This window comes from Radiomyces spectabilis, assembly GCF_025331425.1.
Source record: "Radiomyces spectabilis strain NRRL 2753 chromosome Unknown BYT42scaffold_12, whole genome shotgun sequence".
In the NCBI taxonomy this organism is placed as follows: Eukaryota; Fungi; Mucoromycota; class Mucoromycetes; order Mucorales; family Radiomycetaceae; genus Radiomyces; species Radiomyces spectabilis.
In genome coordinates, this window is record NW_026251937.1 from 921,432 (window position 1) to 934,781 (window position 13,350).

Below are 13,350 nucleotides of genomic sequence, written 5' to 3' on the forward strand. Positions count from 1 at the left end.
GTCCATAAAATTAAATAACCATGTAAATTTCAAAAATCCATAAAGCTTGTAATTTGGCTAAGGGAGTTGTTAGCGCATAGACTTTTAGACTCTTTGGAACGTGTATAGCCGAGATTCATCTTTGCATAACAGATCGACATAACATATTATAAAGGCAGGCTTGATAAAAAAAAAAAGTCAGGCAAGCCTTCTTATTCGCTCGATCCCGACAAGAAATAAATTTCAGCAATTTTTCGGCACTAAATCGTGGGCCGGTGTTTTTTTTCTTCTGCAGTAAAACCACCCGGCCTCGTTGCAAGGCTTTCACTCTATTTTTCTATTGACAGAATTGAAGGGGATTTGGTAGTACCATTCCCGATCGATTTCCTCGTTATTTTTTCCCACCGCATCTCTTTCTTTCATATCATAATCCGCCATGTTCATGTCAGGCACTTCTTTAGCTGATCTAGACCCGTCCGTAACACAACCACCTTCCACGGCCATGTCTCCTGCCACCACGTCCAACGAGATCGACGAAGGATCGTCATCGTTAATAACTTCAAAATCATCCTCTACTCTTCCGTTGACCGGTAACAGTAAACGCTTACCCTTGCGAAAACGCATGTCCAAGGATGTGCAGCCGCATCTACCGCCAGCGCTGAAATGGCAACCGGTCGAAATATCAGATTCTCCTTTACGCACACCTTATCCGACACCGAGTCCACAAAAAATCGAGATTATTCCCCTTCATCAATTACATCATGAGACATATCAGGAGATGGCATTCCACAGTTCGCTCGATACCAAAACTAATCCACCAAACCATCCGCAGCTTGTGGAGACACATGATATTCACGAAAAAACTGTCATCTCCACCCCCATTCCCACTTTGCCGCCATCCACAACTCATGTTCCCCGTCCACCACCAGCTCTGCCGCTCAACGATAATGCGCCAAAAGTGAAACCTTTGAAAAAAGTTCAACACTGGATTACAAAAGGCAAGCATCGGGAAAACGAGCCTGCTGCCGTCACTAAACCAGCGACGGGTGAAGTTGGAACGTCGCCGTCATTCCGGGAAGATCCTGTAAGCTATCGTTTCTTTTAACGGGTTTTGGAGCCAGTAGAATATTTTAAGCCATATCTTTTGACACTTTTTTTTTTTTTTTTTTTTGGTAGCCTCTCAAGAAACCAAGACTGGACGACCTCACAACCATGCCTTCTGGACGTCCTACCATTCATCCAACCCCTCCGCTGAGCAGCCCTGAAGTTCCTGTCAATACTCCTCCGCCACCATCTTCTTTTCCTCGTCCTTGTCCTCCTCTCTCCAACCGAGCCATCAACAATACTCTTTACTGCATTTGCCGGAAACCTTATGATATTCCGCGCTTTATGATCGCTTGTGATCGCTGCGATCAGTGGTTCCACGGCGAATGTATTGGAATCAGTGAAAAACAAGGTGAATTCATTGATTTGTATTTCTGCAGTGGCTGTGCCAAAGGTAAAGCAAAATGATCCTTCTTTTTCGTGCATCCGAGCTCACCTCTTTTTTTTTGCAGTCACAGGCAAACAGACGTCGTGGAAACCCAAATGTAAAAATCCAGCATGTCAGAAACCATCGAGAACCGGCAAGAATTACACGCAGCGGTCAAAATACTGCAGCGATCTGTGTGGCGTCCAAGTGGCTCGCGCTCGATTGGAATTGGCGGAAATCAAACGGCGTGGTACGTCGATTGGAGAAGTGGCCCAACGGCCAATAGAACTGAGCAGGATCATCCAACTTTCCAAAAATCGTTTAAACTCGTACGCGGATAATGATGATCGACAGCGTCTCTTACGCGTGCGCGACGAACGCAAGCGAGCCAAAGAAGCGATCAACACCAATGACAGGAAAACCTCGTTTCTGAAAATGATTATTCAGAAAAACAGTGAAAACCCGCCGGTGTGTGGGTTTGATTCACGGTTATCGTGGATGGAAGATGTTTGGATGCAAGTGGTCCAAATCCACGACGATGCTACCGTCGCCCTGAAAGACAAGGAGGTTCCCTGTTTTACGGTGTGCTCGCAGACCGGTCGCTGCAATAAGCATGCCAATTGGCAGAAACTGAAAGCGATGGAGCTGGAACATGAGCGCGAGGAGCAATTCGCAATTTTGGCTTTACTCATGGAGGAAAGGAAACAGATCTTGGCAAGGATGAAAAAACGACGAGAACACGGTGATATTACCGAAGCGTTGATCAATGGAACCATATCCCACCCAACCTCCACTGCATAAAGCGATAAAAAACACCATACCACGATTATTCGTTCTGAAGATGGGAGCGCACGAATTCTTTTCACAAGAATCTTCACACCATCCTAATGGATTGCATGTTCACTGTAAATCTTTTTACAATAAACCACTGTATGCTGAGCATCATCTTTTTTTGGCATTTTTTCGTTGGAATTTCCTTTTATAGATGATCGCCTTGGCAAGTTTTAATATTCTCGTGTTCCCAAATTATAAAGCTTGGCTATTTTTTTTTAAACCACCCCATTATCCCAATCCCATACCAATGCCATGGCTCTGGACATGAGAGCCAAGGCTCTCAAGACGATTGATTGTGACTGACACATGTATAAATAACTGCGAGCACTTTGTCTTGTTACAATTTGTACAAAAACAAACGATTGGCAGATAAGCGTTGAATTTGGAAATTTCCTTTTGTCACACCAGGGAAATTTCAACCATTCATCTATCATTGAAACAATTGTCAATTTTTGCCGTGCTTTTTTCATTTTGAACCACTTTTTGGCCTTGTCATCATTCCGGATCCATGGTCAATTTATCGGTTGCAGAACAAGAGAACCGCATTCAGCAGTTGAGAGAACAACTGGGAAACCAATGGACTCATCTAGACGATGAAGTAGGTTGAATCAAAACGTTTATGCAAGTGATGCATCCCCTTTTTTTAACATCTTGACAGTATTTGGTTCAGTTTCTCATTGCCAGAAGTTGGAATGTCGTAAGTTATATGCATCATTAGGCTGCTAAGACAGATTCACGGAAGGACTGACTGTTCCGGTTTGTATGATGGCAGGACGAGGCGAAAACACAGCTAGAAAATACATTCAAGTGGCGTGCCGAGAATGGAGTGGACCACCATCCCGTGGCCACCACTGAAAATCAATTACCTGTCCTTTATTCCGTTCGAGGATTTTCATCCATCCCTGACAGCAACTTGGAAGCGAGCGCCGGGGTGTCGGAAGCCGTACTCCGCATCAATCAGTATATGGGAGGCAGTTGCTTGCACAAGACCGACATCGATGGTTGTCCCATTTACATTGAAAGACTGGTAATAACGAACCTCTTCTACTGATTTATTTTTCAACTTGTTAAAATTTTCCATTGCTCAGGGCTATCATGCGGCCAAGGACATTGCAAAAAAGACGACCATCGAAGAAGTGCAGAATTATCATATTGGTTGCAATGAATTTTTGCACCGTGTCATTATGAAAGATTGCTCCCTCACCAGCAAGAAGCGCATCAATCGTGAAACTGTCATTTTTGACTGCGCAGGCATGGGCTGGCATCGTAAGTCATGGTTATTAAACGAATGTGCGATTCATTCATTCACCCGTTTTTATTATTTATTTCATCTGCAAGAATTCCACATGCCTGCTTTGCAATACATTCGCGCCATTTCTGATACAGATCAGAAATATTATCCGGAAACCCTGAACAAGCTTTTTATCGTGAACGCTCCCTCGGCATTTGTTTACGTATGGAAGATTTTCAAAGGATGGTTGGATCCCGGTGTAAGTTTGATTTTCTCTCTTTGGCCATGTTCATCGATGTATTGATTTGGTTTTTTTTTTCCACAGACCATTGAAAAGATCCAAATCTGCGGTTCCGATTATCAAACTGTCTTGTTGAAACAAATCCCTGCAGAAAACCTGCCTGATTTTTTGGGTGGCCAATGCAAATGCGAACATATGGCCGGTGGATGTGTTCCTTCCCAAGGTAAGTGATGAGAAAGACCATTTCCCCCTCCTTGACTCACACACGTGTCGCTAGTTTTGAAAAACGTTCCACCCATGGTACCGCAAGAACACAATGAGAAAACCCCTATGGCATACAATGACAGTGTCATGCAGCAAGCCAAAGTCGACGAAATCGTTCGTGGTCCTCCCTTTTATCATCAATCCGTGTAGACTTAAAACCCATCCTTTGTACATGTTGCATAGCGAAAAAAAAAAGCAGTAGAGAAAGATACATTTTAAAAAAAAGACACGTTTCTTGGATTTATGCTGTAGTGAAAGGAAATTTATTTGCAGATACAAAGATATGGGAAGAGATATCTTGCACGTTTAATCGAAGAGACCTAAATTGATTTAAAAATCCCACGTTAGCCACACGATCTTCTTGCAACGAAACATTAATGTTTTTGCATGCACTTACCGAAGCCCATGTCTTCGTCGGATTCTTCCTTCTCTTCTTCCTTCTCCTCAGCAGGAGCTTCAGCAGCACCACCAGCAGCGGCACCAGCAGCAGGGGCAGCAGCACCACCAGCACCGGGGGTACCAACGCTCATAAGAAGCTCACCGAAGTTTTGACCGGCAAGAGCCTTGGCGTAGAGGCTGAACCAGACGGGCTCAACATCAATACCGGCAGCCTTGACAAGGGTTTGGAGCTTGTCAGCCTAATGAAAACGAAAAAAAAAACGTGAGCCCATCCATTTCCGATAATTGATTCTCGAGCTCTCCCATTAGGGAGAAACTTCATTTCGCGCAGTGAGGGAAAGTTAGATATTTACAGTGATCTCAACGTTGTCATCCTGGAGGATGAGAGCGGCGTAAACGACGGCAAGTTCGGCAGACATGCTAGATAAGAGTGAGATGCACGTCTTTGATGGATACCATAGTCATGATTCTATACATACACGCAAATGGATGGATGCGATGGAAGGGGAGAGCAAATCCATCTGCCCATTCATCCATCCCTTCATTGCCTCTCGCGCCGGCCCGCAGTCACTCGGCAAAAGCCCTGTCGCAGCTTGAAAATTTTACCTGACCTGTTGATTGGCTCAAAATCAAACCACCACCTATCCAGCCCATAAGGGACATTCGATATGTCGAGACCAGACGTTGCAATCTATTCGATAAGAAAGCTAGCATCATAATTTGCCAGCTTCCTATCCTTGGAAAAGGATGTGTATGGTTTTGGAACCAGTGGGTTCATGAACAAATCAATAAATGCCACAAAACAACCGCTTATCCAGTCGTATACTTCATCGTATATTTTAAGGTCAAATATGATGCTGCCTGCGTGAGAACACAAATAAAAACAGCTTGCTAAACATAGTAAGAAGCCGTATAGCTTGTTCATGTCATCTAAAGGGAGCAAGTGAATTTTTTTCATGATCGAGGCTGAGTAACTGTCACGTGACTTTTTTTTGAACCGACGAAAAAAAAAAAAGTACTGCCAGCACTGGGGAACGAACCAAGGACCTTGGACTGTTCAAAAGTTTACCCTGAAGGAGCTTCATTTGATCCATGCATAATGTTGGATTCCATCCTTCTCGGTCTACGTGATGAAATTGCCATTGACGGTGAACAAGGTACTCTTTGGACATGGTACTCAACAAACTTGTAGATTGTTTGTGTTTTATTTACCGTTCCATTGCAGGTACTCAGTTGAGTACGATCTGGCAATACTTTAGGCAGATCCAAATGGATAAGGCCAAAGATCTGACGGGGACCGCCGTCGAACCAGTTATGGATTTGGCTTACAAAGCTTTTGTGTGGAAGTTTCTCAGAACATTGGAAGGGTTGACGTTTGTCGAAGAAAATGCCGCAGAGAACGGCGCTAAAGAGCCAAGCAAAAAGAAGAAAACCGCCGACAAACAAAAGAAGCAGGTCAAGAGAGATCCAGACGACGATGAAGACGAAGACGAATACATGCCGGACGAAGTCGACGATGAATCTGAAGAGGAGGACGACGATGACGACGTTCCAAAACTGAAAGCTCAACCGGTGGTGGGTATCGCAGAAATGGATTATGCGAATGTCGAAGCGCAGTATGGAGACCGTTTACGAGCGGTCGCCGATTCACAGCTCCAAAACGAGCAATTATATATCGGTGCTCCAGTAGGAAACAAGACAAACCTTATTAATGTGGCGCTCTGAACTGACTTTTTGAATTGAATTTAGCCTGGTCAAATCGTCTCAATCAATCTTATGATCGTCCTGAAAACGATTCTGCAAGCACGATCGAACGGCGTGCCACAAAGCGAACTCACCAAAATCCTCAACCTGGATGCTCGTTCCACCGGCCACTATGTCAAATCTTTGGAAGACTCTGGATTCATGTACGGACAAAGCGGTTTTGATGAAGAGGTCGCGTATTGAGTGTATTGATGTATTTTCTTCTGTTTATCTTGTGGGTGCTATAGTATACGAACCACTGTGACTTATGCTGGAACCCATACAAACCTGTGTGTGCATATAAGATACGGGCGCAGTGCTCCAGAGACTTTCAACGGTGAGGAAATTGTTAAACCAAATTTTATCAACACCCTGGGCGAGGCATTTTACATGGAGGACGTGAAGCGTCAAATGCATGCATTGCTGGTGAATGCTCACAATAACATCATGACCAGAAGTGACATCCTAACTGCCATGGTAAGTTGAGCTGATTTTTTTCTATTCAAGTCGCGCAGAAACAGTTGGCTGATCGTCGTCGCTCAGGGTTTCGATCCTCAGGCGAAAGGGACCAAGAAGTGGTTCCAACGATGCTGCGATACACTGATTGCACGCGGGTTTATCAAAAAATTCATCACGCATGTGGGCACAAGAGTGCACCGTTGCTATCAACTCGTTGATTTCACTCAAGGTATGTGTGAGATTCTTTATGACAATGCTATGGAGATATCAATGTTAATATGGACGTATCTTAGTACCGAAAACAGGAGAAAAGCAGAAACCCCTTAATGCTGACCACATGGCGCGTCCGTTTGTTTTACAGTCGACATTAAAAATGGAATCTGCAGGCAAATTGCTGCGAGATGTACCAAACGAATACCAAATTTTGCAACTGTTGCGCACAGTCGATGTCCAAGGTACAACACAAAAGGTAAATTGATGCGGCAGTGACTGAAGAAAAAAAGGGGGGGTGTTGTGTTACGAAAAAAAAAAAAGTTTTGACACCATCATGCAGGATATCGAGCGTCTGTTAAATATTGGGGAATCGAGAATTGTGTACAAAATGCTTGAAAGGATCATTTCAATGTCAGGGCCAACTTCGCAAGATCACGCTGTTTGTCGTGCCCTTGAATTCGAAGGTCGTCTCAAACGATATCGCTACTACACTTACCCGGCCTACATGAAGGCGGTGGAACATACCGATGTTGCGGTGTCTGATAACCCACCAACATTTTTGTTCAACGAAAAAGATTTGAAACTGGTCGATAAAAGCAAACGGGTACTTCCAACTAGAAACAATACGGGGAAAAGGCTCGGTCGACCTCCCAAATCGGACAAGTCTGGCAAAGCCGGCCCCAATAGCCCGAAAAAAGGGCCCGGTCGACCTGGCAAATCAGCTAAATTGCCCCAAGCCGCGTCTTCCACCGTCCCAACTCCTTCACTACCCAATGCCACCGATGATACCACGTCGACGCCTAATCAACCCTCGTCCCAACCGGAAACTCAACCCGACGCCACCCACGCCACATCTCAACCACCCGCATCTTCTGGCACCACTTCCATGCCAGTGGACTCTCCAGCGCCAGAATTATCGACCGCCGCCAAAAAGTCTTCTCGGAAAGGAAAAGCACCCTCGAAACTAGCACCCATATTCACAAGACAACGTAAAGCTGCTGCTGCTGCCGCCGCCGCCGCTGCCGCTGAGGGCGAAGCATCTGTGAGCGACGTTGAAACCGCTGAACCGCCATCCCAGGCGACTTCACCTTTGAACGATCATGTTGTGGAATCTTCCATCAGCCAAGCGTCTAAAGGGGTCGCAGCGAGGAAGCTTCCCACGCGTTCTTCCAAACGTAAAGCCAACGAGCAAATGGCAAAACTATCGCAATTACCTGCTGCGATTGCGCCTCGGCCAACAGACGAGGACGAGGTTCCTGCACCTACGGAGCCGCCGTCATCCTATCAGGTGGATGACCGACCAGTCAAGAAAAAGCGCGTGTCAGATTACTTTGTAAGGTTTGCAAAACCCAAAGGAGTTCACGTCCAAATCTCGCCCAAGCTTGCGTTTACGCCGCTTCCCGGGAACGACGCTTCCAATGTAACTCAAACAGTACCCGAGTCTCCCGTCCAACAGAACGAGCCACAGGAAGAGGAAGAGGAGGAGGTGCAGGATATGACAATGGATGAAGTTGGTCAGGATGCCTCGGCGTCGGGCGTACCGCAAAAGAGAAGGAAAAAGGCTGCTGCGTCCATCTCCCCGCTTCAGAAACGGTTGAAGCCCGAGAAAAAGCTTACTACGACCACCATGATGAACATTTCGCATTCACGGCATAAGCGCACGCATTTGCAAAAGAACTTGTACCTGGAACAGCGAAATAAGACGGTGCTGAAAATGCTGGAGGACAAGCCCGTGATGGAGTTCAATCGTGTCTTTCACCTCGCCTTTGAAAAGAAACGACAGGAACTGTTTGGCGGTTCGGCGCAAACGTCGCAGATATGTGGGAAAACGATTCGCCGTAGCTGCCAGCAGTTGGCCGATGAAGGCCTGTTGAAATTTGAACCGATTCGATACACGCTGCTGAACGGTAGCCAGCAGGAGCGATGGCTGGTATTTCGCCCTGAGCTGGACATGACGAGTACCGAAGTGCAAGAATACAGCGAATACATCAAAGACTACAAGATGATGGTGACGCCTGCCTACAAGATGGCCACTATTACCGAAATCGAAGCGCCGGAAAGTCTCGAGGCGCGCTTGGGACGCATGGAAGCGGAACTTGATGTGTTGGTGAAAGAGCGGCGCATGTCGGCGGCGGAACGACTGGAAAAGCAGATCAATGAAATCAAGCATAACCAAGCGCACGTCGAAGCCGTGTCGGAAGAAGCGCCGGTCCAAAGACCGGGCAACTGGCTGCTTACGGCGATGCAGTTTGGTTACATCAATTCGCGTATTATTCGAGCCAAGCTGGTGTACCAGTATATGTTTGGATTACTTGGCAGACCCGACGTAGAAGGGGTCAACAAGGAAGAACGGACGATCAATTCGGCCACCATGATTTATGAAATGCCCATCTCGTTATTCTGCCAGGCCATCGGTATTCAGCAAGTGAACCAAGTATTGTGTCAGTTCCTGGAGGATCCGGGATCGCTTGACTTGACGGTGCGCGAAGTTCCCGAGGAAGTGCAACCGCATCTGTTTGCACAGGGGACACGGTTTCGAAGACGGTTGCGGGTGATCATGGATTTGTTGACAAGATTAGGGTTGGTTACCACGGCGAAGAAAGTGTTGACCACCATGTCGGCTGGCAGTATCCCCGGCGAATATCGTTTGGAAAGACATGTAACGATGAAAGATCACCGGCAACCCGGGATTCCTGTTGTGGGCGAATACACGTTGGACGACGCTCAAATGGTGCTCCTCTATTGGAGTGATCTCCAATTCTTGTGTACGAATACGGATGCCATAGGTGAAGAGCTTTATTTCGAGAAGGGTGATGAAGAAGAAGCCATCGATATTCGATCGCTGTACACGGCGAGAAACTGGAGTACGATGTATGTGTTTAGCAAAGAACAGCGAAAGATGCTGAACAGTTTGATTGATCGCAAGGAGAAAACCACTCCTTACCGGGAAATCGATCGGTGCCGAGAAATTTCCGAGTCCTTGGGACTTCCCATCCTCGCGGTGCGTGGCTACTATAAGAAGGTGGAAGAAGCGTATGAACGTAAACGTGATCGCAAGACCATTCAACGCATCGAAGGTGCAACCTTCATCAGACGACGCAAGCGTCGATCCAATCTGTACGAAGATCCCACGAACCGAGTCATTACACTTACCACAGCCCTCCCATTCAAAAAGAAGCGAGGCATCCGGTGGAACCAGCATGAACCCTTCTCCGCGGTCAATCCCCCTAGTGACAATAATCATTTATTCATGGATAATCAAAAAATGCTGCCGGCCATGTCTGAACGTAAGTCTGATGTTCTCTCTCTGTGTGTGTCTGTGTCTGTGCGTGTGTGTGTGCGGATGAGGTTATTCCCTTTTTCTTATGATTTTTGTCTGTGAGTCCTGACGAATCCTATTTCATCTGATAAACAACCAAAAAATAGACGAGTTGCAAAAGAGTTTGAATGGCCGCGTCGTTCGTCGTCAAAAATGGAATTCCGAGGAAGATGAGCTGTTGTTGTATTCGCATGCCATTTTACGTTTACGTGCGCAGTGGAGCCGATTCTATTGGGGGGCTATTTTGCAAGTGCTGCCGGATCGTAAGCCAAATGTTGTTCGTAATCGATATCGCACTTTGCGTCAGATTCCCAGCCAACTGGAAAAGATGTACAAACTTGACGAGAAGTGGAAGCGGTACCATGAAGAAGGCATCGCGAGTGGTGCGATTGACGACGGTGACAGAACAGACATGGTCAATTTCGATATCCTTAGTCACTTGGCGTACTTTCTTGAAAGAGCGCGAGACGACACTACCAGGTAAAAAAGGATCTCTGTTCGATTTGAAGCGTCGAGCGTGAGCGTTGAGAGTTGTTGAGCGCTGTAATGGAAGATCAGCTATACCAACCGTTTTTCTTCGCTTTTTTTATAGTGATGATCCTGCGGGCGCGATTGTGTTGCCAAATTCTGTGGAAGCGGTGGGCAAAGTATACCGTGTCCTGGACAATGCATATACAGGGGAACCACGCATGGACGACGAATATCACAAAGCGCTTAGCCTGGCATCGAAACAACAATTATTCAGCAGCACCATGATTACACTAGGCATGAGTGGTCCCAAGTCTGAAGAAAACACGTCTTCTTTAGTGGATGTCACGAAGGAGGATCGTATAAAAGAATTGCTCATGATTCTATTCAAGGTAGCGTGTGGTTTTACCTCTTTTTTTTGGTTTTTTTGTTTGTTTCCTCCCATTGCATTAGTGGACTCATATTGTTGGTGATTGGTGATAGATGATTCTATTGACGCCTGCAGAAGTGTATGATCCATTTTATACATTTGGTATTATGGAACAATATCCGCCTACAGTACTCCAAGCGACAGTGAGCGAAGCTCGAACCCGGGGATTATTGACGAAAGCTCACGGCGCACGATCCATGGACCGACGTTTACCGGGTACAACTTGGGGCATTTCGAACCAGTAAGTAGCTAGAACAGCAAATGGGCCAATGTTGGTTTTTTTTTTTGTTCCTAAATCAGGTCTTGTCAGCTTTTTAGCGCACATGGCACCGCAATGGCCACCCAATATGGTGGCACAAGCCAAAGAATATGAAAAACATCTAACTGAAGCTAACACTTCGCACATCTCGTCCCTCGCCATCAGCAGCGGAATTATGGCATGTGTATTGAACCTCATGGCCGAAGACAAGGTATGCTCGTTGGATACTAAGAAAAAATTGGGGATCTCGTTGACTCACTTTACGAAACATAATTGTTCAGGCAACTGTTTCCATTGAAAACCGCGCTGTGGAACTCGCCAAGCATCGAGTCCCTTATCATCGGCGTCGAACGATTGGTATGTGCACCGTTGATTTTACATCCCTTTTTATCATTATTCTTACAGTGTGATTTGGATGGTTAGATCGTCAATTACTGCAGTTTTCGATGAAGGTGCATTTGGACGAACCACGACAATACACTGCTCCAGTGTTAAACACGGTTGCGGATACATTGACACCGCTAAACTTTGAGCGATTCGAAGAAATAGCGACGGGTCTTTTGCAGCTCCACACGGAGGAAAAACCATGGCTGGAGACCATTCTTCGGTTGTTCAGAACGGCGGGCGAGGATGGATTAACCTTGGTAGAATTAAAGGTATTGGCACAGACCTCATGAATATTTGTACTGAATGAATACCACATTGGGGCTGTACGGCAAAAGATAACCGTGAATTTGTTTTCTTTCCCCTTAGGAAAAATTTGTTGCTGTGCATGATGTTGAAGACCGTGTCATGCTTCGTTGTCTTGATATACTTCGCAAGACCACTCCACCGTTGGTGGCGGATGTGGGTTACCGAGTGCAGAGACTGGTGTTGACGACCTATCTTGAAAAATGGCTGATTGTGCCTTGCAAAATCCCGGTGCCGCGAGCCGTACGAACTCACAATACCGAGAACACCAGAGAATTTGGCCATCTGCGAAAAACAGTGGTGGTGCCACGATTATGGAATGATGTGAATGGCAATCGCATTCCTGTGATTGCGTTTGGTTGTTTCGAAGCCATGTTGGGTTCCGTTGCGGAACGGCCGGGCATTAATCTGAGTCAGTTATGTCGGCTTTACAAGGATGCCTTGGCCCGCATCGAAATTCAAGATTTGCTGGTCGAACTTGAAGCGTGTGGTGCGGTGCGATCTCTCACCATTCAGGTTCAACGCCCCCAAAAGAAGAAGAATAACTTGTTCTCTGGTCTGACCCAGTTCTCGATCCTCGAAAAGGACACGATTGCTGAAGAGACCGAAACCTGTTACTGGGTTCTCCCTGGTTACTATAGCAAACTGCCTGTCTCATAATCACTGCAGCCACATGCATCCGCATGCATCCGTCGGATGGAGCGGATCTGCTTTTTATTTCTTAATACATCCATGGCAGCCATCGTGTACATAAAGGATCTTTAACATGTTTGCAACAAAATCAGAGAAAGGAACCGTAAAAAAAGTTACAAAAATTTGGCCATCGTGTCGATTTGCCGTTACAATGGCATATAAGGTTGTCTGTAAGAAGAGCCTCTTTTACGCTACATGTCCTCGAGAATTGAATAAGAGCGGCACAGAGCAAAAGAAGCTTAGATAGAGTTAAAAAAAAGGCTATATCTTGTCATATATGTATGCAGATGCTGGAAGCTTCCATTGCAGCGATTTTTCTTAGAGATACTGGCATGACAATGCAGCAAGTGTACAATATGTGACAGGAGCAGGCATGTTATTTCATGTACGTAAAACATCATTCATACCTTGGCCATGGATGCAAAATATTGGTTTGACATCATCGATCTTTGAACTAATGTATTCATTGAACCTGAAAGGTAGCTACACATGGATTCTTCCAAAAACATTTTTCTCAAACAGAGTATTGTAACGACAAATCCTTTATTTAAATGATCGTTTTTTTATGATTTTTTCTTTTTGTGTCAATGTGTATTTGGATAATGATAGTAAAAAAAGAATAAAAAAAAATTAAAAAGACAAATGAAAAAAAGAAAA

At 45.6% G+C, this 13,350-nt stretch overlaps 4 protein-coding genes across 4 annotated transcripts; 3 read left to right on the top strand and 1 right to left on the bottom strand.

Moving 5' to 3' along the window:
• Positions 1-257: 257 nt before the first annotated feature.
• BYT42DRAFT_647849 (uncharacterized protein) lies at positions 258-2,466 on the top strand. The gene is made up of 3 exons (XM_051572720.1): positions 258-1,063; positions 1,156-1,477; positions 1,536-2,466. The coding sequence occupies exons 1-3, from the start codon at positions 416-418 to the stop codon at positions 2,249-2,251; spliced, it is 1,686 nt and encodes a 561-aa protein (XP_051420206.1). The 5' UTR covers positions 258-415; the 3' UTR covers positions 2,252-2,466.
• A 48-nt stretch (positions 2,467-2,514) lies between these two features.
• Positions 2,515-4,246, top strand: BYT42DRAFT_583094 (CRAL-TRIO domain-containing protein). Its single transcript, XM_051569750.1, has 6 exons — positions 2,515-2,882; positions 2,943-2,981; positions 3,057-3,311; positions 3,373-3,550; positions 3,623-3,774; positions 3,841-4,246. Exons 1-6 carry the CDS (start codon positions 2,793-2,795, stop codon positions 3,985-3,987), a joined length of 861 nt encoding a protein of 286 aa, XP_051420207.1. The 5' UTR covers positions 2,515-2,792; the 3' UTR covers positions 3,988-4,246.
• BYT42DRAFT_583100 (60s acidic ribosomal protein-domain-containing protein) lies at positions 4,247-4,839 on the bottom strand (the record flags this gene model as incomplete). Its single annotated transcript, XM_051569751.1, has 2 exons — positions 4,247-4,658; positions 4,773-4,839. Coding segments are annotated over 2 exons (331 nt in total), but the record flags the coding sequence as incomplete, so codon positions are not given.
• Positions 4,840-5,407: 568 nt separating this feature from the next.
• BYT42DRAFT_647852 (uncharacterized protein) lies at positions 5,408-12,796 on the top strand. The gene is made up of 14 exons (XM_051572721.1): positions 5,408-5,576; positions 5,645-6,105; positions 6,169-6,326; positions 6,411-6,639; positions 6,706-6,850; positions 6,915-7,090; positions 7,175-10,121; positions 10,261-10,633; positions 10,746-11,013; positions 11,105-11,292; positions 11,362-11,521; positions 11,592-11,667; positions 11,734-11,966; positions 12,064-12,796. Exons 1-14 carry the CDS (start codon positions 5,519-5,521, stop codon positions 12,658-12,660), a joined length of 6,069 nt encoding a protein of 2,022 aa, XP_051420209.1. The 5' UTR covers positions 5,408-5,518; the 3' UTR covers positions 12,661-12,796.
• Positions 12,797-13,350: the final 554 nt, after the last annotated feature.

Bases quoted from the DNA above. Each gene is read 5' to 3' on its own strand.
- BYT42DRAFT_647849 (XM_051572720.1), top strand. From the start codon at position 416: ATGTTCATGTCAGGCACTTCTTTAGCTGATCTAGACCCGTCCGTAACA. The intron at 1,064-1,155 runs GTAAGCTATCGT...TTTTTTTGGTAG, and splicing joins CGTCATTCCGGGAAGATCCT to CCTCTCAAGAAACCAAGACT. The intron at 1,478-1,535 runs GTAAAGCAAAAT...TTTTTTTTGCAG, and splicing joins CTGCAGTGGCTGTGCCAAAG to TCACAGGCAAACAGACGTCG.
- BYT42DRAFT_583094 (XM_051569750.1), top strand. From the start codon at position 2,793: ATGGTCAATTTATCGGTTGCAGAACAAGAGAACCGCATTCAGCAGTTG. The intron at 2,883-2,942 runs GTAGGTTGAATC...ACATCTTGACAG, and splicing joins GGACTCATCTAGACGATGAA to TATTTGGTTCAGTTTCTCAT. The intron at 3,312-3,372 runs GTAATAACGAAC...TCCATTGCTCAG, and splicing joins CCATTTACATTGAAAGACTG to GGCTATCATGCGGCCAAGGA.
- BYT42DRAFT_647852 (XM_051572721.1), top strand. From the start codon at position 5,519: ATGTTGGATTCCATCCTTCTCGGTCTACGTGATGAAATTGCCATTGAC. The intron at 6,106-6,168 runs GTAGGAAACAAG...AATTGAATTTAG, and splicing joins AATTATATATCGGTGCTCCA to CCTGGTCAAATCGTCTCAAT. The intron at 7,091-7,174 runs GTAAATTGATGC...ACCATCATGCAG, and splicing joins TCCAAGGTACAACACAAAAG to GATATCGAGCGTCTGTTAAA.